Raw genomic sequence first — 27411 nt, 5'->3', positions numbered from 1 at the left:
TTGCAGGGAAGGCAGGATACCTGGCAACAGGATAGGAGTGATATTAGTTCTCATCTTAGAATTAGCTTCCCCTAATGGCCTTCTAAAGCCCTGGTCACTTGGTTGTTGGTGAAACTCATTCCCTGCCTCAGGGGGTTTACAGTGCAGACAAACCAAGTCAGATGAGAGTCACAGCTAAAGTCCGGGAGGAACAAAGGATGGGGATGAAGGAAGGAGGGCTTGCTTGACTAGTTGATTTTACAGAGGTGCTCTGAGACCTTAAGAGGACCATGAAATTGTACCTCACAACATGAGCTGCATGGCAAAGGGCAGGAACCTAAGTAAAGCGTGGAGACTCAGGCAGCAAGAAGGTCAGATGAAAACAGAGCTAGTAGGGGTTGAGATAAAGGTTGTTGTACTTTTGTCAGGGAAGGAAGCATTTTGCTCTGACTCACACAAGCAGAAGGAAGGCAAAATTACTCTCTTTGTGTAAATCTTTGAGGTGAAAGAGGCCCAGAGCATAGAGACGCTGTTTGTTCATGGAAAGCAAAATTGGCCAGGCTTTGCAGTGAATTCTCATCCTCAAACAATGGCCTTGTGGGATTAGCAATCCCTAGTTAGGGAACCACCAGCATGGGTCTCATCTCTTTCTCTTCTGGATGTTTGTCATGCTGTTAATTTACATGAACAAGCTCAGCAAATAAAATTCACTTCACTGGTGGATCTTTTCCCAGGAATGAATATATGTGTTCTCAGGGTAGCTCCACCAGCTCAACAGTGACAGCTCACTGCAGAAGTCGTCACGCTAAATCAGAACATCTCTCACGTGGAAAGGCTATTCTTTCAGAAAGGCATGGAAAAAATGTGAAATAAATCCTCAATACTCAAATACACTGTGGGACACAGTTTGTATCTATGGCCCGGCAGTATTCCCACAAAGGAATGCCTGTGTCCAGCAATGTCTGGCATGTGTTCATACGTACTGGCTAGGCTGAAGTCAGCATGGGAGCCAGGGGGGCTCAGGACTCACAATACTGAGGGCAGCCGTTTTGCCAGGTTACCTCAGTTACTACAGATCAAAGTGCCTTTAAATAAGAGACCAGCACTGAAACACAGAGTGCAAAGCTCTTGTGAATCATTGCTTCCTTTAACCTGAAGGAACGTAGCTCTGTGTGCACCGGTGGTGGTCCAGGTCAGAGGCACGTGAGACAGATGTCTGAGATGGGACTCACCACAGCAAACCTGAGATGTTTACCTGGCTCTGTGTCAGGGCTAATTAGCACAGCCTTCCTATATAACCACTGGAAAGAAGTAGGCATCTTTCAGGAACAATTCATCTGACTTATTTTAGATGACTGTTCTGAAATTCAATAAGTTGCAGTCTAAAATATCTATGTCTCTCCTCTGATCTCAGACCCCCACTCAGAAGTAGGCATCTACATTGTAGCTACGTCTTTTCACCTGATGAATCCCCTCCATGTGCATCAAGGGCAGCCTATAAATTCGGATTATTATTTCAAACAGCATTGGTGCAGTCAGGGTTGAGAGGCATTTCCCATTTACAAGGCTTTGCCTGACTACCTGAACAGAACTGGACCAGATTTCAGCTGCTAATGAGGCCTTAAGCTATTTTAGCTTTTCAGCCTTCCTTTATATCCAGTCTTTAAAGCCGTGTTCCATTAGAAAAGGACTAATGTTAAAAATAAAAGAAGCAGGAGTCCGTTTAGAAACAGTTGACTCTGGAAGGGAGAGAAACAGTGGTTGCTAATATGGATTGTTCATAGGGCTAGATGGACCTTACAACTTGTTGCTGGAATGCATTGCTGCCTCCCACATCAGCCAGAAGACACGTATGGGGTGCAGATTCATGGCATGCTGCTCCCAACTTGCCCAACTCACATGGCGATTCCAGCACACCAGGGTTGTGTGTGCCATTCATTTCTACTCAGCTTTGCATCTCTCTGAGAAATTAGGTTAGGGGGTGGTGATGACAGCAGCCTGCTGCGGCAGGAAGAGCGGAATAGAACCACACTAAATTAACCAGAGCAATTTATTTGTCTCACATGTAATGGGCTGTGTTTCTCCATCCACAGTTTTCCCCACCAGAGAGGGGCATGTGGATGAGCGGCATTCCTGACCAAGGCGGGTGGGATGAGGGGAAGGCAGTAGGAAGCTGATGCCACGGTGAGGGAAGAAAGATGGTAGCAGAAGTATCTTTCCCCCACACCACCAGCTACTGTCTCTCCCCACTGACAGGAGAGAAGGAGCAGCCCTCTCTCTGCCTCATGGTGTGAGACAGTTTACAGGAACTGGGGAGAGAGGCCCGAGGAGATTAGCAAACACATATATTTTGCAGCCAGGGGAGAGGGAAAGAAGCAGCAGAGTTTGGTCTCATCTATGGATATGTTTCATCTCACCTACTAGCAGCCAGGAGAAGATGCTGGGGAAAAGTCATATCTACACAAATTCCTCTGCTCCTCTGCTCTCCCTGGTCAGCTGCAGACCCCTCTGCAAGGGGAGCTGCAAGGGGGCTGTGGTGGACCCACTTTGCCATGGAGCTTGATCATCCCAGGAGAGTTCAGGGAACTGCCCCGAGATGTTTCAGCACCTTGCTGTGCTCCACCCTCATCCTCATGGCTAGCCATCTCTGAGCTCCTTCCAGCTGTGCTGTCTCCCTCACCCACTCTCACTACCAGCACCAAGCTGGTAACTCCCCACACCAAGTTCCCAGGCAGTTTATGCTACATATAAGGGAGACAAGGAGACATCTCCCGCTCACATTATATCTCTGCAGCTCCATGCACTGCTGGGGTGCTGCAGAAACAATAGCAAAAATCAGAATATTAAACCCGCATAACCAACCAAGCTACTTTCAGGGGCTCCCGTGAGCCACTCTGTCTATGAAGTCTGGCAACACTGTGTGCCATAACCCAGACCTCTTTGTACAGCATGTGTTTTGCTGGTTGGCGTGCATCAGCTGTGTGTACACTAAGGAGGGAGATCTCAAAATCCAGCAGCCCTGCAAACCCCCTCCTCCCACCCAGCCGTGGTGTATAAATACAGCCACTCAGACCTTGTTTGTGCTGGAAGACAAGGCTCCCTGCAGACAATTTATTGCAGCCTTCTTGGGGTGGCCCCCTGCTCTGTTCGCCAGGGGGAAGGTGTAATAAATTGCCTGCGGGGAGGCTTTGCTCCTCAGAGTCTCTTTAGAGATATGAGAAACTTCTGTCCAGTCGGAAGATTTAGTTGTGTGAAAATTGACCTTTGCTTGAGGAAGGGAACTAATGGGGCTCTGCTACTTAGCACACAGCTCTGAGCTAAGCCATCCATTACACACACATCTTAATAGCAGTCTGGCTCTTGAGTCCCATAACATCATTTCTGTTTTCTGCTTAACTGGGCATATATTTGTATAAGTGAGCTATGTTTAGAGAAGGGGATAAGTTGGTTTTCCTTTCCATTCAGCCACCTGAGGGGAAAATAAAAAGCAGCATTCTAAAAATTTGTTTTTGAGCCACATTTTGAATGAGTTGATGCTGGCAGCATTGTCTTGTCTAATTTTGGGAAGCATTTAGACAGCGTGATAGGTACCATGGAGAAATGATGGATGCTGTCAGTGTAGGATTTGTACCTAATTTGGATCAAGCAGCAATAGCTATGTCAATGCCTACACACAGATTCTCTGGCTGGGTGAGAGTCATGCAGACATTGTTTCCATTTTCATTGCAATTTGTGCATTTATACCTTACACCAGTGGGTGTGATTTGCTGTCACCAGTGAAGCAAGCAGAAAGGTCTGCTGTGAGGGGTCCCATCACCGTGGCTTTGAACGAACAGGGAGAGCCAGTGAGCAAGTAAACCCCATGCCAGCTTTCACAGCCAAGTCATACCTTTGTGAGCTGCTGACAACACAGCGGAATGGCTGGAGGGATTTCTGTTCCTGAAAGGGTTTGGGATCCTCAGATGAAAGATGCTATAAAAATACTGAGGGATGGTGTTATGCCAGTGCACCCAGCGAGTTACCTCTAATAGCCAAGATGTCACTCTTGGTAAGGATCAACGAGCAGGAAAGATCTGGGCTGGAGCTCAGGAGAGTGTGGGGAAATTCCCCTGGTGACTGAGGGAAAGGAGGAGAGGAAGGCAGTGTGCTACTGGGATCCAGTCGCTGCTCTTGCCTCACACTTGGGACAGGTAACCTCACCACTCCAAGGCAAGAGGAGCTGCAACAGCGTTTTTGTACAAAGCTGCACTTGTCTTGCAAGCTAGGCTCCACAGGACACTTCAGGGGAGGAGAGATTTGCAGAATATATTGAGCTGGCTGCTGCTTTTATGCCTTGGTCAGGCCTGATACCCCTCCTGGTGAGAGGGCAGAGGCTTCGCTGTGCTGAGGGCAGAGCCTTTCCACATGGTGCTTGATGCTGTAACCAAACAACAGGGAGGAATGTACCTGCATTAATTCCTTTCCTCTCTATGTTCATCCTGGAGCACTTTGCAGTTTGTAAAGACTCCCGGGATGTATAGACTGGAAGAGAACTGGTCTCTATATATTCCAAGCAGATGGCTTAGTATTTTGTACATGGAGAAGACGATGCATAGGAATGAGCAAATATCCCCAAAACACATGGTTTCCCAGGAGTTCAGTGGGTCTTAGAAACTCTGTGAAAAATGGATGGGTGGTGAGTAAAGGTGCAAACAGCTTCATAGTACAGTGCAGCCGGTGGGAAAAAGAGGGAACAGACTGAGGTTAAACAGCACCCACAGCTTTGTTAGCTGCAATTCCCTGTATTCCTGGAATTACATTCACCTCCAGTTTTGTGGCTTCCCTGCGTTGAGGTAAAAGTCAACAGAGGTCTTTCTTGCTGCATCCTGTCCCCTGCATACCAATCCCTGGAGCTGGGCAAGGGGGGCCTGAGCACGGCACAAGCACAGGGGACAAGACATGGGATCAGAATCAAAATGAATGCAGAGGGGGACATAAACGGGGCTTTTTAGCTCCTCTGATTTTCATTCCTGGCTGATTACTTAACAGGCCAACTATTTAGCATGACCATTGTCCTCTTTACGTGTCAGCACATAAGAGCATGCACCCAGGACTATTAGCAAACAGGGCTGCAACATAAAAGGAGCTCTGCAGCCCAAGCTGCTCAGAATACTCATTTAGCACGAGACACTGGACATAATGACATCTGCATTTAAGTCCATTATACCAATGCATGTGATTTTTCTTTTCCTGGTTAGCAAATGGCCTCATATTTTTCAAATTATCCTCTGAGGTTTTAAATGACATGGTGAGGGATAATGAGCCAGACCCCAGGATAGAGGAGGCAGAAAAGGGGTCTCCTCCTTTGTCCATTGCTTTGTAATAATGACATAAGAGGCTCTGCTGACAGCTCTGTCCTGCGTCCTAACCGGAATGGAGTCAGCCAGCTGGGAAGGACATGGAAGACACCTCTGCCCATTTCATTCCATCCTCTCAGGTCTGAGTGTATTTCCCATCTAGGGCAGGAGGAAACACTGGGGAAGGTGACTGCACATCAAAACCAAATTCTGTCTTCTTCCATGAAATCCAGTCTTACCCTTTATTCTCCTTTTTCATGGGAAAGATAATGTTTTCACCAGGGAAGAGAAGAGCCACTTGGATTGTTATTCTGTGATTTTTCCCCTTTCCTACTTTTAAGAGGCCCAAGAGGGGTGTTTTGCCTCTCTGCACAGAAACAGTATCACAGGCCTGGAGGGAAGGTACCCTCCTTGCCAATACTGAGCCACCAGCTCCTGACCTTTGGAAAAGGCAGGAACTCACCCAAAAATCACTGCCACACTGCTACCAGCCACCTTGATCAGGATCCTCAGTGCCATCCTTGGCCTCCCTGTCACTGCCTGGCACTGCTCACCTCTGTTTTGACTAGCCCTCTCACACAGCACTGTATCAGCATGCCAGAGCCACACGCCTTGGCATCTCCCCTGCCCAGCTGCCTCCTGTGGCCACCCCACTGCCTTCCTCTGAAAACAGCAAGATATTTGAGGAGTGAGGCTTGATAGAACAGTAACAAGAGTGCTTTGCTACACCCTTGCCATTCTGGGCTCTCAGATGGCAAAGAGACCCTTTGTCCTCTTCAGGGCTTCAGTTGCGACTAGTTTTTCTCGTACAGGCACTCCTGAAGAAGATGTTGTTCCTCAGTGAAACCAAGTGCTGAAACCTTTCTGAGGTCTTCCAAAGTCCTTTCAATGTTTTCTTTTATTTTTCTTAGAAGAAAACACCATGGCACCAGAATAGGAGTTTTGGAGTGTTTCCTTTTGTTGAAAAAATGGTCTTCTTGTTGGTTAAAAGCTTTTTGGACTAGCTGGTTCCCGCCAGAGTCAAATATCACAAGAACTAGGATGATACCACTGTCCCAGGACAGATCTACACCTGAAGTAGACAAGACATCCATTTGCTGGGGTCATGCTTCAAAATACCATTGTGTCAAAGACCACAGTGAAATATGTTTACCATTTGGCAGGTTCTGCTTGGAAATAAACACATGGGTGTGTCATCTCAAATGCTGTAAGAGTACATTTGCACAGTCAGGAACTCGATTGCTCAGAGCCTGGTCCCTGCTAGGAGGTACATGGCCGAGTTCAGGCAGACAGGATATGATCAGGGCTCTGTGTGTGTTAGTGGCAATGCTAAATATTTTTTATTTGACGTTTTCTTTTGGTGTGTGGAAATTCGGTGCGCTGCTCATTTCAGCTCTCACTGGCCACATAAGCACACCACTAGCTCAGGTGCTTTTGGAGGCCATTTCCCTGATCGTCCTGAGGCCTCCTACCCCACTGCAAGGACAAAGCACTAGTTATCAAGCACCTTCCCAACACTGCTAAATATGAGCATCTGCACACACACAACCGGGCTTGCATATGAGGCTGGCAGCAGCAGCCAGGGATTCTCCATCTCCTGAAGGACCAGTAATCAAACTGGTGAGTCAGGCATTTCCCCCTGCTGCAAGTCAGAGGTGGGCATGTGTGTAACGCAAGGGAGAAACTACAGTAGTGCCAGTTTTCCATCACCCAAGGATCAGGAGTTTCCACAGCTGCTTCTCACGGGCACTGCTATATAAATGTCTGTGCTTGGCTGGTTACGATGGGAATTGCCATTCATCATGGCATGACGGGGCTTAAGCTGTCTCAGAGCAAGCTGTCAGTTAACCAATGCTTAATATAGAGCAGGCTGATCAGTACGAGGCATGTCCTCGCAGCTAAAAAGCCTTAAATGTTTCAGATGCAGCAGCTTCTGAAGTCTTCCAATATGCCTTCTGCAGTACTTATTACTGTCTTCCTGCCATTCAAAGGGAGCAGACAAGATAGACACTTTGTGTTCATTACCCACTGTAATATTCACTGGGCTATTTAATTAATGCTTAGAAAATGTACTTGATGAATTATAAGTTTCTTGGGGTGGGGACGGATGGGCAATGCAGAAATAGATTAACATTGGCTGATCTTTTAAACCTTTTCAAAAATTATTTTTCCGGTTTTTACACTTACAAAGTCTTCTCGGGTGTTCCGCCTTCCTGCAGGCACCTCATTTCTCACAGCAACAGTTGCTGGCTATCAAGGAACCTCTTGTAGGAGCTGCTTGAGGCAAAGCTGTTTGTTGGCTAGATTGCAAGAGATGTAGGTAGTGGAGCAGAGGTGTTGGACACATTGATTGTACTGCCTGTTTCTCTGTCCAGCCCATCCATTATTTCCTGGATATATCAGTTTCACAGCACATGGAGGAATGCTGCTCTCAGGGGAGCCCTTCACAGAAATCTGAGAGTTGCCCCTTAAAACTGACGGTCTTGAAACATGCTGTAAGAAAGGGCTTATAAGCTTAACAGGCAAAACAGACAGAGAGGGGCAGAGGAGGGAAGAGTATTTTCTAAACACAACACAACACCCCCAATCAGCTAAATGATTTTCTGAAGGTCATGAAGGAAACCTGTGTCCGAGTCAGGAATTTAACCCAGATTTTTTTGCTTGGTTCATTGCCTTAGCAGCTGGATGCCTCTTCCTGCCTCCTTAGTCACTCACATTGGTCACTGCGAAGTGCGGTTTCCCTCACCGTATTTGTGAAAGGCAGTAAAAGGAGGAGGTCTGACAAGATCCATGATCAGTGCAGAAAAACATGTCTTTTCCCCCCCTTTCTGTTGTTGCAGCACCGGCTGTGAATTCAGGGGAATCTGCTCCAGTTCGGGTTTTCTGAGCTTGCCACACAGAAAATCCCATGAGAGTTCTCTCTGCAAATCTGTTTTCTTTTAAGTAGCACCAATTTCCCGGTGCACATGCTTTGCATTTGTCTGGGTCCATGTGTGAGAGCCAGTAGCTACCCAGCACACTCTCCACTCTGGAGATCACTTGAGAATTGGGATTTCTTTGTGAAGATGAAGTATCATGTGCAGGCTCTGTGCTCTGAGAGACTTAATTTTTGTACAGAAAATTATCTGTGTGTGTGTCTATGTGGAAAGCCCTGGGAAAAGATCCTTGCAGCCTTAAGAAATGCAATATTGCCCTCTAGTGATGGTGAGGGTGGTCTCGTTTGATCTGATGAAACAAAAAGCATTTTTGGCTAACCTTCACTGGGATCCAAAAAAGAAATAAATATTCTTGTTTTTTCTGACCCTGGAATTAAAGATCCTACCGTCACAACTTGGAGAGCACTGGTAGTGGTGATAAGCAGAGGAGGTTCTTCAAGAACCACAGAATATGTAAAATTATCATTTTTCTTCACGGATGCAGCAGATGGAAAGCCAGCTGCACTCAGAGAGCAGATCGAGTAAGAAGATTCCTTTTTTAACACAGCATCTTTTTTGCATTTCTAAAGCCAAGTATATTTTTATTTGCCAAAAAAAAAGAGAGAGGCAGTTGCAAGGACAGGAGGAGAAACCCACTGGAAACTAGAAAAAACATTCAGAAAAAGTTCGTGTGCTTCATGATCCCTACAATCAAATGGTTTTATGAGCCAGGTTTTATTTTTATTTCTCATTTAAAATAAATGAATGCTCATTTGAATGCTTCTGGAATGAGAGAAGGAGGGATAATAGCAGGAACACTTCAGCAGATGAACAAGAAGAGCTCAAAATGATTCTCTCACTCTAGTAAGCAAATAGTTGTTTGCATCTGTCAGGAAATAAGCTGTTTTGAAGGGTCTTCAGGAGACACTTAGGAGCACTACAAAGCTTTGCCCTTTACCCCTAAGAAGGTTACATTTAAGACCCTCAATTCTGCAAATAGCTCAACATGGACAATCCCTCCAGTGCCTGTGTGAAGCCCCAGGAGTGTCAGCAGGTCTCTCAGCTCCACTCCCGGAGTGTAGGGTCAGGGAGTAAGGTTTCCTTGTAACTGGATCTCAACCCAGATTTCTAAGGTATCTTGTTTTTTTAAGTTCTTGATGCAGACAGCATTTCCCTGGCACTCTCCCTATTCTAATTGCCTCTGACAAGGCACGATAGTACTGGAATTTATGTAAGGAACATTGCTGCCACTGTACTGCAACTTAAAGATCACTATAAAGAAGGGTTGGCAGATAGAGGTATTTTTTTCCTTACTCGAAACATAAAGTAAATGCAAAATGCACCTTAATTATTCACTGAACCTATCCAGGCTTTCTCTGCTACTACAGGAACACATAACATACATAACCTTTGATGGTATCCTGAGCTTTTTTCCTCAAAAGGTCACAAGGCAGAATTAAGGGCTGGAGTTGATTCAAGCCAGTGGCAAAACTCCCATGGAGTTCACTGCCAAAGGATCAAACCTTCAAAGCAGGCAGGACACAGAGAACGGAATTGATTCATACATATCATGGGCTTTCAACATAATTGCAAATATTATGGTGATCAGCTAATGCAAGAGAGTGGGTTTTTCTGACACTAGGGTTTAAGAACCCTTTCTACTGAGTTCTGCGAATTCATCTCCTCTCAAAAAAAAAAAAAAAAAAATTATTCGCATTCTCAGTCACCCCCAGCATCACAACTCACAGTACTTGTAAATTGTGCAAGGTCCCTAACTGTTGCTGGTTGCTTACTCTGCGACCACAGCTGCTATGTGCTAGCTGCTAAAATATGTAAAGAAGCCTTTATAAAATTTGCCTTATGCAAACCTGAAGTTGAGAGGAAGGAACCCGGGAGTGGATTTCTATCAGAGAACATTTTACAAGATGCAGGTCAACAGCACAGAAATGGGCAGGTTAGATAAAGGAGTGAAGAAGAAATGTCAAGATGTGATGGAGTATGAAGGGGAGTTTACTAGCAAACAGAATAAAGGATTATTTGAAATTTAAAAACAAATCAAAGGATTATTTAGAAACAAAATCACCCATTTGATGATCCAGTTCTTTTGGTATGGCTGGGATGGTGGTGACAGGTCACATCCTGGAGCATGCACAAGCATCTTTCATCACCCCAGCCTGTCATAAGCAAAGAAACTTCATTTTTAGTATAGTCATCATGACTCTGTTGACCACATTTTTCACGTAATGAGTGCGTTTTCGTGTTTTACCCTAGTTCCCCCTTGTGTCTCACTTCTCTTGCTTTCCCTTTCAGGTTCTACATTGAAAGCATCTCCTATCTAAAAGACAATGCCACCATTGAGCTGTTTTTCTTGAATGCCAAGTCCTGTATCTACAAGGTAAGGACTCAGGAAGCTCTGGGTGGCACTGGGGTAGGCTGAGACACCTGGGTCTGGATCCTCTGACCCAAAATTTACACTGGTCATACCCGGACTTTGCGATAATGACCTCCTCCCACCTGCTCTCACCCCTCTGTCTCTAACGTCCCTGGACAGCTTCCCTGTCAGAGATGGGTTCTGAGGTAAAGCACCCTTGGAAGTAACTCTTGTGGTTGGTAGGAGGGAATCTGCAGCTGCTTAAACGATGAACTGGCTAGTATTTAGAAAGAAATGTCTGGGTTTGTCTTTAAAAAAAAGCGCCGGTGGAGAAGCTGTCGGGGCCCGCTGTGGGCTGAGGGCTGTGGTTAGCGGTTCCCGCCCGAAGAGGGCGGCAGTGGCCGCGCTGGCTGCGGCGCCGGCGCCATCTTCTGGGCCAGGCGGCGGGGAGCGGGAACGTGTTGGGGGGGCATGTCCGTGAGAGGGTGCGTGCTTGTGTCTGTGAGACTGTACCTGTGTGAGAGAGCGTGCAAGGGAATTGTGAGAGTGCGTGAGGTTCTGTGAGTGCGAGAGTGGGGGAAGGCATGGCGGGCTGAGTGTGTGAGGGGTGTGTGACTGCATGTGTGTGTGACTGTGAGTTTGTGCATCTGGGAGAGAGTATGTAACTGTGTTGGGGTGCATATCGTAGAATGCCTTGAGCTGGAAGGGACCCACAAGGATCATCGAGTCCAGCTCCTGTCCCTGCACAGGACAGCCCCAGATTCACACCATGTCTCTGAGGGCCTTGTCCAAGTGCTTCTTGAATATCGCCAGGCTGGTGCCGTGATGCCTCCCTGGGGAGCCTGTTCCAAGGCTCCACCACCCTCTGGGGGAAGAACCTTTTCCTAATACCCAACCTAGCCCTCCCTTGGCACATCTCCCTGCCATTCCCTCGGGTCCTGGCGTTGGTGACCAGAGAGAAGGGATCAGCGCCTGCCCCTCCTCCTCCTCCCCTTGTGAGGAAGCTGCAGACCGCCATGAGGTCTGCCCTCAGCCTCCTCTTCTCCGGGCTGAGCAAACCAAGGGACTTTAGCCGCTCCTCATATGGCTTCCCCTCTAAACCCTTCACCAACTCCGTGGCCTCCTCTGGACACTCTCTGGTAGCTTTATATCCTTAATGTACTGTGGCGCCCAAAGCTGCGCACCGCACTCGCGGTGAGGCCATGTTTGCGCCAGTGTGACTGAGACTTTCTGGGCCAGGGGAGTGAGCATGTGGGTGTACAAAAGGGTGGGGAAGGGTGTCTGTGGAGTGTACTGAAGACCATCTTGTACAAACACAAGCCATGCATGGAGAAATGTTTTTGTACCAGAAATAGCCCTGCCTTGTAGGCTATTGAAAATACCGGCCTGCTGCCACCAGCACTGTAACTCAGAGCTGCTCCTTGCAAGGCACTCTGTGCACCAGACACGGGCGTCCTGGCATGGCCTCCACTCCCCCGCCGGAGTGCCATGGCAGAGCTGCGAAGCTGACCCCTCCAATGCCACTAGCCAACCGTACAAGTGAAAGGGCAGGGTCCAGAAAATTAAGCAGACCCAGAACCTGCTGAGGTGGAGTCTGGCTGCGTGCGGACTTGGCCAGGTGAGCTGGACGGGCGGCTGGACTGTGTGGGACTGGGAGAGGTTTTTCAGCAGCTGGGATTCCCTGGGAGGATCCTTCCTACCTCCCTCTGTGCTGGCAGAAGCCATTCCTGGTGACTCACCTCCATCTGCCAGGGAGGAAGTGGTATGAGAAGACAGCTGTAGTCAGGGAGTGATCATAGCACCATCCCACAACCCTCAGCAGGTTTATGACCTGCTAAGCCGACTAGCTTACACCAAGTCTGGAGCCTCACTTCCTGACATCTGCATGTCCTAAATGCAGGGACAAACTCTGCATCTCCTAAAATGCAGGGTAGATGCCAGACAATGCCTTTTTCTTCCAGTGCCCAGGAAAGAGGCAGGGCTGCTGAGCTGAGCTGCAATTAGATGTGCTTAGTCAGCCCTCTCTAGCAGCAAGCTCAGTGAGCATCACATTTTGGTTCCTGGGGAAAGTTCCTTTTTGGAGTATTGCCAGGAAAAGCTTACAGTGTTGTTCTTTTTTTGGAGAAAGCTTAATAAGAAGAGGGGAAAAAAAAAAAAAAAAAAAGAGTGCCTACAGATCTAGGTTGGTCTATTTTAGTCTGACCTCTCCTGAAACCATTACTTTGCACATTCGAGCTGACTGTCATCTTCATCCAAAAATAGCCCTGCTGGATTCCCAGTCTCCCATGCGGGTCCTTCCCCATTTGACTTCCAGCCACAGTAAGACATGCTATGCTATTAAAAAAGGCGCTGAATTTGAAAGTTGGGTACAAGGTCTCTGCTAAGACACAGGGTGAGCACCCAGCCAGCATGCCTGGAAGATTCCTGTAGCTGTAGGAAAGGGGATTCAGTGTCTAAGCACAGCCAGTGCTTGTCATCCCTGCAGCTAGCCAGGGGTGTTGCATGGTCCCAAACCTTGAAAGCTTCCTTGTTGCACGCAAAGTTTCCTCACTGGACTCCCCACGGATGGCTTCATTCCAAACTCCCCTGCAGCCTGGAAAGACTGTACTGTGTAGGACACAAGTGTAGTTCATAACACTATACTGGCACGTCAAACCTTGTTCTGTTGATTCTCCAGACACACACCCTCAAACATCCCCATACACTGGGCTGCTCAGGTTGGGAAAGAAGTTGACTGTGGCCTGTTTAGTCTGGGGCTACTGGTCCCTTGGGTTGCCAGCTGGCTCTGCGTCGGGTGCTGTACTCTGGCTGTGCCCATGGCTCCCCCACACCCAGTCTGTGGTATAATGAGATATTCATGGACCCACACACCCAAACCCTCGCACAGGACCAGCAAGCCTCTGTTGCCCAGAAAGGCCAAGCCACGTTTGTACCACCAGACAAGACAGGGCTTGGCATTGGGCACTGTCCCCGATCAGTCAGGCTGTTTAATTACTAGCACGTTCTGGCACGGGTTTTGGTCTGTGTCAGCTAGCCCAGTCCCAGGCATTGCTTGGGCACTGCTCAGGGATGAGCACCTGTTCCCAAAAGGCAACACAGTGGAGGTAACGCCATCTGGGACCGGGGGAGGGACGAAGAGTGTTTAATCATGAGCTATACTGTGCCACGTACCCTTAGGGCCAGAGAACGGGCTCTGGCCCACTTTACCTACTAGTACAGACTTGCCGTAGCATCGACATGTAGTTGCAGAGGCTGGTTTGTCCGTGTGATGCCGGGTGCTTCAAGATGGGATGAAGACCAGGCACTCTGGTTCTACTCTGCGTCGCCCCTTGCTATAGGATATGCCTGACTACCCCAGCCTGGCCCTGCCTGCAGCTGAATCGACATCTTGCACCAGCTGCTTCCCTTGGCATATGCACAACGTTACTACCTATAGGTAGCTGTATAACAACATCGTCAGTGCAGGTGCCTGCGAGAATCAGGCAGTTTAGCTGAACGGGGGAAGGTGTGTATATTGCCCGTAGCAGAGCTCGTCTTCACTCTCCAAGGTGTTGTTATGAAGGAGGTGAAGGAAGTGCTTATTTTAAAAAGCTGGCACTGGTGAAAGCCAAGGACACCTGGAACTTATCCTCTGGTTTGTTCCCTTTGTTTTTGATTTTGCCAGAGAGAAGCCAACGCAGCAATTGTGGCTTGTAAATGAGGTGTGGCCATGACTTGGCTGGAGCATGGATCACAGCAGCAATCTATATTTAGATCACTCGTTGCTTGCCAGATGAAGTAAAATATTAAAAACAGCAGTCTAAATAAATATAACAGAAGAGCTACCACAGGAGTGAGGTGAACAGTGACCCACTTTACATGGCCATGTACGTAGGAGGCAACGTAGGAGTTCTAGTTGCAGAATAGAGGCTTAAATAGTATCTCAGTAAAAGCCCACCATCTTCCCAAAAGCAGGGACAAGACACTTGGGGAGAGCACACTTGGCCACAAGATTAATGCTCATGCCTCCCATCCCAAGCACCTTTGATGCTGGGTCTGCATCCCACGCGTTCAGACAGAGCTTTGCCTGGACTCCTTGGTTCTGTGACTACTATCTCAGGAACAGCAGAAGCACCCTAAGAGGATCTTGTGGGACCATCACTGTCCTTCACGTGACCATGGCGTCCAAGCAAAACACTCACAATTTCACCTGACCCTCCAAGATTGCTTTCATCAGGGGCTGAATCCTACAGAACGGAGCAGTGAAGACCTACCAAAAGATTTGCTGTCACAGCTCATTCTCAAAGCACCCCCAGCCCCAGTGCTCACAGGGTAAAAGGGCTGAAACCAGAGCTCCCATCCTGCAAGAGGGAATACGGCTCTTTTTCCTGTGAGTTTACCCTGGGCAAGAGCCAGAGGTGTTCCGCAGGGGCTTTGACACAACTTCAGTGAAGACAAATTTTCTCATTTCCTGGCCTCTGTGAGCCAAGGACAAGGCTGTGTTCCCCTGAAGCAGAGGTGACATTTGGGGGAGAAAAAAATTTATTTCCCAGACTACCTTCCACTAAATCGCACAAGAAAATAAAAATTACCCTGATCCTCCCCCTTCCACCTGCATCCTCCCCAGGAATCCCTTCATGCCACATCCAGTTATGCTTCATTTACCAAGCCATTACGCTGAATATTTGGCTTTCTCCACATTTGAGTGGGCAGGTTCTCCCTCACTTTGGTCTCCAGGAGCACAGGGAATGCTTTGAAGCCTAGCCAGGGGAGAAAAGTGGCACTGCACGCTTCACCGTGCAATAGCCAGGAGGAGATGCACGTCCTTCTTCCAGGAGCTTAAATTGACTCAACTCTCTTTTTCTTGTTTTCTTCACCTTTCAAGGAACTCATTGAGGTTGACAGTGAAGTGGTGTTTGAACTGGCTGCGTACATCTTGCAGGTAAGCACCCCCCTTCTCTCACTTCTTGCTTCCTCGTGTTGCATTAAATCTCTTGACTTGCCAAATCCAAAATGGCTGCACAGAAGTGCAGGAGTTCACCCACTTGGAGGAGAAAGATGTCTTTACACAATTTTCATCATTGATACCAATGCAAAATAGGTACAGAAAGCTCTCAAACCAGACCTCTCCACACATGGAGCAGATTCCACTGCCCAACATTTTGCATATTATGTTTGCACCAACACAGATATCCAAGAGCCTGGAGTATGATTTGGCAGTGATAGGTTAGCGGTTGGACTTGATCTTAAGGGTCTTTTCCAACCTTAACGATTCTATGATTCTATAATGTAAAGCCAGAGAAAATCAAGCAACGTATGCAATTTCCTAGGTGAAATCTATATACAATGGGTTCTTCTCCAGTGATTTTACTTGCATTTGTTTTCCCATGGGAGCTTGGCCCTCTGATGTTCTCCATAAGCTTCTATGTACGCAACTGTCTGTTTTCTCCAAGGTGGGCAGAAGGGCTTAAAGACTTCCCAAAAAATTTTTCCAGAAGTAAAATTGTCTTTAAAAGTCCTGTTCTTCAGGAAGAGGTAAAGGGTCAGAGAGCAAATTACAGCGTTTGGTAAATCTCTGGTTCCCAAAGAGGAATCTTTTCAGGGTAGCAGACGTGTTTTTCGTGAAAGATCTCTTTTTAGGAGCATGACTGTGGGAGCACATCAGAGCTCACTGTCAGATGATTCTTGTTCCCCTTTTGTACAGTGTCATTTTCATTTTCTTTCCTATCAGCCATGAAGCTCTGAGGAGCCATGTGAGCAGAGAAGCCATCTCACTGGACTGCACTAATAAATAACAATGCAATGCACTTCTATAGAACTTTCCACGCTAAAGAAGCAATTAATGCATAGGGATTTGAATCTTCATTAAAATTGTTTTATGTAACAAAAATAGAGCAAGAGAGTCAAGATGGGGAACTCAATTAAAAGCACATTATAGAAATTTCATATTGGCTGTTGGGGGAATACACATCAAACAACAGGCTCATTGTGAGAAGCAGCAGTAGGGTTATGAATCTATTGTCTGCTCATCCTACTGAATAACGTGAGCGCATAATAATTGTACAGCCAGATCCAGGTCTGCCACTGTAACCCTTGTTGCTGTGGTTGTATCTCACACAGACAAACACAGGATGTTACGTGTAATCCTGTAGTAGCATGAGGTGTAACTTAATGAAAACAGTCAAAACAAACCACACCTCTGCTGTCTGTAACCAGAAATTACTACACCCCACGCTTGTGACAGGATCCAAGCAAAACAAGAAGGATCGTACTGCATTTTGTTCTACGTCTCACTGCAGCATTCAGGTCAAGGAACTGAATTATGGAGAATCTACCCTACAAAATTGGTTTTTAAATTCAGTGTGCTTATCCCTGTGCAGGCCAGGGCATATCCTTTGGGTTTTGCTCTGTGTTGAACTATAATTGTGATATGCTTGAGGACTCCTTCCTATGAACCAGCAGAGAGCTTGTCTGCCCTTCAGTTCACTCAGACAGAAATAGGAAGATAGTAAAGGACTGTCAGAACTCAAGTGGTTTATTCTGCAGCCATATTTCAAATTGTTGTGTTACCAGAACAAATTAAAGTACCACCAAAGCTCTGAACTTTACCCCAGCCTCAGGACTGAAGCACCACTGGACATGGGCTGACAGGTTTTGTGGGTGGATGGATGGCTGTAAAGACAAAAGACTTGAATGTAAAACCTGGTCCTCTTGGCAGTAGAAACTCCCTCACCACACAAATTACATTATTACACTGCGCTTTCTGTGTAGCTGATGGCGAATGAAGTGCTTTAGCATGCATCCTATGAAATGCATATTGCCCATGGAAAATGAAAAATGCATATTACATCTATTGAGGAGGGGACTCACCAAATTCTGAGGGTTCGCCAGTTATGCAATTAGACTCAGGTACTAATCTAACTACTGGGGTGGAACATTACCCATCCCTTTAACATCAGGCTGTGATGGTAATCAACAGAAATATCTAGATATATAAGTAAAGGAGCTAAATACTCCCCCAAACACCGAGCAAGGAGTTAGAGAAACCTGTGTCTTGCATCCCTTGAAAGCTGACAGTGAGCTAGTTTTTGGAAGTCTAGTTACTAGAAAATAACAAGAATGCTTGTAAAAAGAGTCAGGGGAGTTGCAGTCTCAGAGGCTGCAGTCACTGAGACTTCAGAGATCTTCTAGTAATGTAGCATCCACATTGACCCAAAAAATTCCTTATTTACTAGCATTATTCCCTGAGGCTTCTTGGGTATCCACTAGCAGAATGAGGAATCATCTGGCCCTGTATTAGGCAAACCTTTTGTTTGCTAATCTGCCCAGCTCACTGCATGCATCATGGCACTTGACATTAGACACTGGTTCCAAAAATTACACGAGGAATCAATTACAACAGGAAATTGCTGCTAAATGAATTTTGCAAATGGCAAATCTTGAACATCTGTTTTCTTAATATTTCTTCTATTTTAATGATTTTTAATTTTTTTTCCTCATTTTACAGGAGGCAAAGGGAGATTTTTCAAGGTAGGTGAATTTCAAAGTTTTTGCTATAGTGTGCCACGGGAATGAATCTGGTAAAATCACCGTGTGAGCAATACAACTCAGTTGTAGCTGTGTAGCAATAGGAATGCATTGCTAACACAGACATTGTGTTTCCTGAAATCATTTCTTCACAAAACCCAGCCTTTGACCAGAGCATGCCTCCCTAACAGCATTGTTTGTGACTTTGTTGTTGACAAATCTCTTCATATGCCCATGAAGTTCAGGAAATAGAGTAGTCTTCGGAAGAAAATTACTATGAAAATGACTTTACAATCATGGTTATATCACAGACCCAGCCAGAGACAATATAAAAATTCCATCACTAATTGATATTTCAGCTTGGACAGAGTTCTCATTATCATTATCACTGTGAGAATGGTTGGTTTCACTGAATTTCCGCTATCCCTTGATCTAAATCTTCAGACTTGCTGTAAGAAATTCAAAGAGGTGACCATGTTTGGTGTTTCAGGAGGCTGTTAATGACAAGCCCAAGAATTTTCATTTAAGTTGTCAGTATCTGACAGTTACGCATTAGTAGCAACCAAAGGTCAGATAGATGTTTGATGCCTTGTGTGAGAAACATGAAAGTTCTTCATCGGAAGCCCAGGAGAACTGTCTCTGCTAAAAAGTTCACATACTCCATATATTACTTTTGCTGACCTGAATGTGAGTTCAGCTGGAGGACCACAATATCCACTGAAGTTAGTTTCAGAGAAGAAAACAAAGTGTGAATGGGCAGTGAGGTTGAATTGGCAGATGAGCCTAAGGAGGTGTCTTACTTCTGTCAGCGTTGAGATACACTGAGAGAAGACTGTAATGATACTCTGTGCACCCATAGCAGGCTGTGAATAACTGACAGGTTCCACGTTCTGGTGGACTGGGACCTCTAGGCAGCAAAGGTTGAGGCAAATCAGTGAAAGGAACAATGCATTGCAGATATTGCCTACCCATCATGGAATCTGAGATGACACAAGGTAACCTTTGCTAAAAGGAAGTTTAAGTTGTGCCTTATAGTTTCTCAAAATCTTAATCAACTTGCAAAATCCTAACATGCATCTGACCAGAAACACAAGTCCAGTCTTGTTTCATTTTTCAGTTCCACCCAATTTGGAATAACTCAGCTACCAGCAGTGTTTATTTAGGGGGCACTGGAGTACATGTGGTTCTTTTACTTTTCAGTCTGGTTTTCCATGTACTGCCAAGTGCTTACCCCAGAAGAGCTGGACCACGCAGAATTTTGCCATTCAAACCTGTGATAAACTGCATCATCCACTGGTTTTGCTATGAAGAGCAATATTTAATATTTCTCAGAATATCTTGGACATGACATAAACACACCCAGAAAGTGTATATTCAGACTATGAAACACAGAATAGAAAGGAATCAGATGGCTCGCAGTAACAGGACTGAAAGCATTTTATCTTCAAGTTTCTGTTTCCAGGCCAGAAGTGGAAACAGCCGGTAGAAAGCATCCGTCTGCTAAGAGCTGTTTGATGTCCCTTGTAAAAGGAATGGTTAGGTTTATCGCAATGCATTTCTCTAGGCCACAGAGAAATTAGGAATCTTCTCTGAGAGCACAGAAGATACCTCAACACATGGTGTTGACTGCTTCCTCCACATCAGTGTGGCAGTCATCACCATCCCTATTAAAACAGTTAGCTCTTAGTCCTTTCCACTTGTGGATCACAATGATTTCAAGTGGAAGGGGGAATCCTTACATCCAAGTCAGGCAGAGAAGTGGTGTCACAGTAACAACTTGCTGACACTGCCAGAGATCTTCATGTGTAAATGGGCTGGTGGCAAAGCAATCTGCCAAGTTAGTGGAGTGTAAAGCCTGTTCTTGGAGGAAGGTAGAATAATCCTACCCTGACCCTCTATAGTCTAGGAGAAGACGTAGCATCTCCAGGGGTGTCTGTCCAGTGGCTCCCCTCTAATGTGCACTGACATGGGTTTATGTGCTGGGTAAGATCCAGGTGCTACTGAAGTCAACATGAGGTTATTGTGGTCAAGATTTTGCCTGCTGAGATTTGTGGTTATTCGTACTAGCAGTGTAAAATCTGGGAGGCAAATTGAACCTGGGGCCAGCCAGAGAAACTGCAGATGGAGACAAATGTTCTGACTTCTCTTAGGGCTGAAGTTAGCTTCAGTGTTTGAAGTTTGTCAATGTTGAAATGTTGTTTGAAATAGAAGTGGCTACTCTTTGAAACAGAGAAGCTCTGCAGTTGTGAATGCCTTGCTGCTGAGATTTAGAGCGAACATGTTGTGCATGGTAGCATACATTGCATGAAGGCTGAACTCTTGAACTCCTGCTTTTCTTTTTTTTTTTTAAGAAATAAGTTAATTCTAAAGGGTTGCATGCTTGGAACGTAGACTCCAGATTTCCCACACCTGTCCTGTCTACTGCCACCATCAGATTTATAGCCTGTGCGACTAAAAGTTTCTCTTTGGCCTTGATCCAGAAAAGTGCATAAGCACTGGCTTGTTTGTAGTGATGGGAGAATTGCTGTTCCCGGTGGGAGCCTTCCTGTGACTTGCTGCTGATCACCTCAGGTGCTGGGATAGCCAGCGCCAAATTTTTGCAATTTCACCTGTGATTTGGCACCTGCCCATGGTGGCCAGAGGGTGATGACCTCCAAACCCCACTGCACCCAGGTGGTGGATCACAAGAGGCTGGTTCAGGACTCCTGAATGCAGCTGCAAGTCTGCTTTTTGGGCCTTATGGGAGCTCAAAAAACAAAACTGATCTTACAAACTCTAGCAGTCAGTTTTCTACCTCTGTGAACTGCTGCATCTTCAATGTCAGCAGCTCCCACTGCTGCTTTTGAGGGAATAATCCCAAGCCTCAGAATAACTGTGCTCATAGTACTACTCTTTCCCCAAAAGGGGCTTATGTGCCATTTCAAGCACATGTCCTATATCCTTTGGTAGGGCATCATCATGTATGAGTCTCTTAGTACCGGTTTTTGCCACCTTGGAGTACTGCTTAACTCAGGCGTCACAATGACTACCCAGTGTTTGGTGAGCCTGGAGAGCGCGTAGTCTGAGTCGCCCTTATCTCTCTTGGACTAAGATCTCACAATAGCCCTGATAGATCAGTTTGCCATCTATAGCGAACTATTTGACCAAGACCTTTTCCATTTCTAATGTGTGTTTCATTTCAGTATTCCCCAGTGTTTGCTGTAAGTGGCCTGGTCCAACTCAGTGTTTTGCAAGCAGAGTTGTACAGAGGGCACATCTCTTAGCTGTTACTGATTTAGGCAGAGTAAGGTTTAAAATAACAAGTTATTCTCCTTAAGAAGTTCCTCGTCCTCTGCATTAAAGGAGAATGGTTTTCACATTATTTAAAAGAATCCCCAAATGCTTCAGCTGACAAGACTGAAGAAAATTTACATTTAGACTGGGATGTACCACTGAATTTAGGACAACTGAGTATCCCTGTTCAGATGATTCTCAAGTTGAATAGGGCACTTAAGATTTGATCTGTGCTTTTTCACAATAGTTACAAAGATTTTTACTTCAAAGGCACAGAATCACGTGTATAAAGCTTCTAAATGAGTATCCTGCAGACAGATGTAAAGGTTATTAACTCAAGCTAATTTTGTTACTAGTAGGGAGCTGAGTCACACTTGGTTGGCAGAGCGTGGGCAGGACAAATTTCAATTCCTTAGATGAACACAAGTCCTACAGGTGTGACCCTTTTTAGGCCTAGATAGAGGAAGGAACCAGGGTGCCCTGGATAATTCTGGGAGGAGCATCACATGTTGTTAAAATAGTTGAGATTTTCCCTCTAAATTAATCCTACAGGATTTAGAGTCCAGTCTGACATTGATCAAAATCTTTGGGAAACTCACACTGGCTTGGGTTTCAAATGTTCAGAATCCAGCTCTTCAACTGTAAACAGCATCTCCTGTTAAAGCAGCTGGAAATAACATATACTGGTCATTTGTCCCTCAGTTTGTGGAGGGGAAAGAAAAAACCCTAAGCAAAACAAAATCCTGAACCATTGCAGCTAGTTCCTCAGACAGGCTGTCATTGCTAGATTTCTTCCAGTTAAGCAATATGAGACATTTCGAGAGAACTCCAAGTATCTCCCAGCGCCATATGAAAGAGTAACAAGGGAGGAAAGCAAACGGCTGGTTTCCTGTTAAGCAGAATTTCACAATAATTTCAACGTTTGGGCAGATGGTAATCTAACATAGTTTCAGGCTTACTTTTCTTTCTGTGTAACCAAGTGACATTTAACCAATTAGAATTTATTAAGGAGTTACAAAACCCAGGCTGCATCCTGCAAGCTTTTGGAGAAGATCCTAAACACTGCATTTCAAATGGTACCATTTAATCCAAGAATCTCAAACTCTGCATTTCCTGTTGCATTCAACAAATTGAATTACCATGCTGAGAAGTGTTGATAACTTTAACCTGCAGTTTAGTTTTGCTTTTGATCATCGTTATTACACATGCTGAAAAATGTATGGATTTCCTGAGACAACTTCAGGTGTAATCTTGCTCAAAATTATTTCAGACAGTTTGCAAAAACTTGTTTTTCACAAAATGCTGATGAAGTGGCTAAGTGGGCCTTTTACCCCCATGTGAAGACAGAAATACTGAAATGTGGTGACTAATTTATTTGGACAAGACTCATTAAATAGATAGTACCAGAACTGAGACCAGAACTCAGGACTTCTGTTTTCTAGGTACATTCTCCAGTCAGTTGACTTTATTTCTGGATATCTAACCAGCTTTCAGGATCCCATGCAGACGGCTTTTCCAGTTTGGTTTTCATATTGTTAGTCAGACTTTTAAATACTATAATTTCCACCATAGTGCAGGAGTTGAGTGGTCTGGAGGACACAGAGAAAGTGTGGAGCCTTTTCCCTGTATATTAATAAACCCGTATCAAAAGCACCTTTCCATATATAACAACCCTGGAGGCTGGACACTTTCAAATATAAAATAAATGTAACACAAGTGACCAGATTAAACAAATACTTTCTAAACACAGTAATAAAATAAACACACCAAGATATTTCACTAGAAAGGGTGGGAAAGGCAGTAAGTACAAAACCACTTGTGATCCTGCTGGAAACATTTTAAAAATTAAGGGGTTTGGTGTTTTAAAAGGAGCCAAGAGGAAAGTGACCTCATGGCCACTAGTTCAAATGCAACCTGAGTCATTTTTTTTTTCTTTTTTCTTGATTTGACATCCTTTGGGGAGTCTAAATTCATTTGTCTTGAGACGAGTCTTGCCAGAAGACTTAGTGAATATAAGGACCATGGAATGAAATACGTTTTTGTTCCTGGAAGTGATTACCTGGATACATTTGGCACTTTGAAGTTGTGAGACACTACCACCTTCATGGTATTTTCTAGGTACTGAACAGAAATGCTAATCCCATCCAACAGCATCATTAAGAATGTCTTTTCCTCTGATTCTTAAAAGACTGTTTAGCACAGTGCAAGCAAGCTTCGCTCCTCACTGACAGAAAAGACAGAGCTGACTGGCGTTAGCCCTTTCTTTTTTGGGAGCCATTACTGATTCTGGCTTTTTCCCAGACTCTCAAAGATAGTTACTCACTGCTAATCTTGCCCTATTTGACAGTTTTCTGGGCTCAGAAAGTCCCTGTTTGGAAATTACTCCCTGTCTTCCCATAAAAAGTTTTGGAAATTTCTCAACTTCCTTCTGTGAGCAGCCAGCCCCAGAAAATCTTCACTGGAAGGCAGTGACTGCTGCTTGTGCTCCGACTGTGCTAGGTGATGGTTTTTGTGTGGTTTTTTTTTTTTCCCCAGAGTTTCTTTCAAGATATCAAAAAACTCAGTGAGAGCTGAGTATGCACAAGCTGTAGAAGAGATGTCTTTGGGCAGATCCAGTAAACTCTGTAAACAGCAACAGCTTGTTTTCTAGGCTGTCAGTCACAGAGCAGAGCAGCCAGATTAGTAGATAACAAACAGAGCAGCTTCTTGTTCAGACTTGTGGAGGTATTTACCTGCCATGGAAGAAAAAAAAATCTGAATAGTTTTTGAGCATTGGCACTTCCAAAGGAAGATCTATCTGATGGTCAAATGACCATGAGATTTGGGCAGGAGTGGGTGTTCACACAGTTTGTCAAGAGTCATTTGACTTGTCATAGGAGGTGCTACTGAGTGGTTTTCTATGTGCTTAGAATGGCTTAGCCTTAGTCATTTCTTGTAAGTGCTGTTCTACACATCTTCACTCAGCAAAATTGGAACCTAACTGAGACTTGGACATCTCTCACAGATTTCTCTTGACTAGAAGTTGTGGTCTTGTTTTAAAACTACTTAATTGATTTTCAGGGAACTACCGTGATAAATGCCTGTAGACGTACCCAAAATTCCTGCTCCAGGATTTATGCTAGTGGTTTACCCTATGGCCCAACCTAGTGATTAACTGGCAAACTCCAATTAAGACAAACCCACCTAGGTCTCAGGCAGAGCCTGCTGCTACTGGGATGTGCAAATGGAGAAATGCTGTGGGAAGATTTTTACAACCGAAGCAGTATCATGTCTCTACAAGCCACCATACAGACTGGCTCAGAGACAAGAACAAAACTCAGGGTGACCTGGCACATCCAAGGACTCCTTGGGCCTTTAGCAGTTGTTAGGATGGCCGGTCTACACCTGGGGATGCTAAGACTACCTGTCTGCCTGGTTAATGGCCCTGCGGCCCTACAGGAGAAGCCAGTGGGCTGGGAAACCTGGAGCTCTGGAAGAGGTATCTCTCTCCACAACTCCAGGACAGCCACACTTCTTGGTAGGATACAGGGGAGAGTAAAAGAAGGCAGGATAAAATACCATTAAGAAGTAAGCCAATAAATTAATCCTTTGGCACTCCTCAGTGTCCTGTCTGGCCCTCTTGGCTGTGTATTTCTACGATTTCAAAAGTAGCAGCAACACTGCTTTCCTTCCCAAGCGTTTGAGGGATTTTTTTTTCACATGCACACAATTTCTCTGTGTTTAAAAGTGAGAAGGGAGGCATTTGGGGTTTCTAGGAGAAAATCCCATGGTTTCATTTAATCTGCAAGAATCTGCCTCCCATTTCATGAGCTCTCCCTGCTCTCTGGTGTGCAGTGGTGCTGCTCCAGCTGGACAGTGTGGCCACTAGAGGTTGCAGGGAGGAGCATGTTAGCCAAGTGGTTGGTCCTGGTCCCATGGAGGGTTTTGTGCAGCAGGACACAAATTCAAGCTGGAATCTTGTCAGTGAAGATGTTGTGCAAAGGCCAGGTCACTGGGGCAAGAGGCTAAGAGCAACCTGTGATACTAAGAAAGCAAATAATTACTTTTTGGAACAGATTGTAAGGTATTAAATAAAGGTGCTTTATTGCAGCTGAAAGCATCACTTTTTCTCCCTATGAACATGTCAATGGGAACCTCCTCAATGAAAAGTGATATGGTAGCTTTTGTGTCCGGTCACTGGTAGGAAGTGCTTCAACATAACCATCTGGGAGAGCTTCTCTCCAATTCTGATAATAGAGGGAAAAGTTAACTGGGCTGCCATAAAACAAATGAAGAAGGAAGAAAAAGGAAACCCCCATGCCTTTTGTTAAGGAGGAACAGATGTAGAGCTGTAGCACCCTGCCAGCTAGGTCAGGTTGTATCAAATATTGTGGTTGTTTTCTTGTAGCCTGATCCTCCTTTTGAACTCTCTTTCAGCAATGAAGTTGTAAGGAATGAATTAAAGAAGCTGCCAGCCCTTCCAACACCAGCACTGAAGGAGCATCCTTCCCTCGCTTACTGGTAATGTATCATTCTGCTGAGCAGCTTTGCAGTGTCTTATGCAGGGCATGTATCTGGCAATAAGTGATCTGGGAGTGGAACTGGCATGCAGGGATTCCTGCCTTCTAGCTCTGGGTCTGCCACTGACTCATTTCGTGATTCAACACAAGTTTCCCCATCTGCCAAATGGCTGCAGTAATATGTGGCCAGAAAATTCACTGTAGATGCGCAAGCGTCCGGATGAAATCAAGAGGCCTAATGTGCTGTTTCCTTTCCCACCACTTTGCATCTGTGCAGAGAGTTTTCCCAGTTTGAAATGTCAATGTTTTGCACGGCTCTGTGTTATTTTTGAGTGACTGAGCTTCATTTTGCAAGTCCTCTCTGTATGGCATAGCTGACCTTAAAGGGATGTATTTCTCCTTTTATATGACCTAGGTGATTTTCAGAGGGGGAGGTTTGTGAGCAAAGTCTTTATTGCACTGCAAATTAAATCTGGGGTAGGAACAGGGTCGCAATTAAATTTCCTATGCCTCACACATAGATTCTTTGTGCCACCCTGCCTATCCCTTTTATCTGTGCAAATAGGAAAGAATTTGGGGAACGACTGTTCATTAATGGGGAGATGCTTTCACTTGATTTTCTGTTTGTTCCTCTTTCATGTTTGTCTTTAAAGCATTAGGCTACAAGCCTGGGGGTGGGAGTGAACTTCTTTATCTGCTACTCTTTTAATTTTGGCATGTTGGTAATCTGAGAATGGCAGGGGGAAACACATCAGATTGTAGTTTATGATCTCAGATCTTCCCTTTGCCAGGAAGGCCATCCACTTCTAGCATAGCTACAATGCCAGAATTAGCTGTACCTAGTGTCAAGCCAAAGGCAAGCTAGTCTGTGAGGTGTCCTAATCACTTTCTCAGCACATCAGGAGAGACTCTAAGTCCCCGACTATGATTAGGAACACTGTCTTAAAAAGCTGTGGATCATCACAGTCTCCTGGTGTTTCTGTCTAGGAACCAAACGAAATCTTTATGAAAAATTGATAAATGTAGGCTGCTATTTCACTGGAAGCAGCATGGCCTCCCTCTTGGGTGCATCTCATTCCTTTTCGCACAAACTAATCCACACATTAAAAAGCAGTGCATTTCCAGCCAGGTCAGTGGCCTGTCTGACTGCTAGCTTAAGCTAAAAACCACAGCAAGAGGAGTGGTGGGAACAAGTAGCTATGGACAGGGAAGGCAAATCCGAGACTTCAGCAGCAACATGGACTGAAGTCTTATTAAAGTCCCACATAACCTTTGCTTCAGTTGCCTGTGATGGTATCTGTCTACAGAGAAGCAGTGACAACCCTGTGATAAACAGGGTGCATCAAGCCCTGCATTGCAGCCAGTCAAGGGGGGAGGATTGTCCCACTCCACACTGGGGCGGCCTTACCTCGAGGCTGAGCAAACCAAGGGACTTTAGCCACTCCTCGTATGGCTTCCCCTCTAAACCCTTCACCAACTTCGTGGCCCTCCTCTGGTGGTCTGCAGCTTCCTCACAAGGGGAGGAGGAGGAG

At 45.5% G+C, this 27411-nt stretch overlaps 1 protein-coding gene across 7 annotated transcripts in view; it reads left to right on the top strand.

Moving 5' to 3' along the window:
• FRMD4A (FERM domain containing 4A) overlaps positions 1-27411 on the top strand; it is a 383615-nt gene that overhangs the window by 290203 nt on the left and 66001 nt on the right. For all 7 annotated transcript variants that reach the window (XM_064443502.1, XM_064443480.1, XM_064443467.1 and 4 more), the window contains exons 5-8: positions 10541-10625; positions 15466-15522; positions 18088-18110; positions 25797-25880. In XM_064443502.1, coding sequence (XP_064299572.1) covers positions 10541-10625; positions 15466-15522; positions 18088-18110; positions 25797-25880 — 249 coding nt within the window. The remainder of the gene's footprint in view (positions 1-10540; positions 10626-15465; positions 15523-18087; positions 18111-25796; positions 25881-27411) is intronic.

Source organism: Phalacrocorax carbo, chromosome 1 (genome assembly GCF_963921805.1).
Source record: "Phalacrocorax carbo chromosome 1, bPhaCar2.1, whole genome shotgun sequence".
Taxonomy (NCBI): Eukaryota; Metazoa; Chordata; class Aves; order Suliformes; family Phalacrocoracidae; genus Phalacrocorax; species Phalacrocorax carbo.
This window is presented reverse-complemented; position numbering and strand designations above follow the sequence as displayed.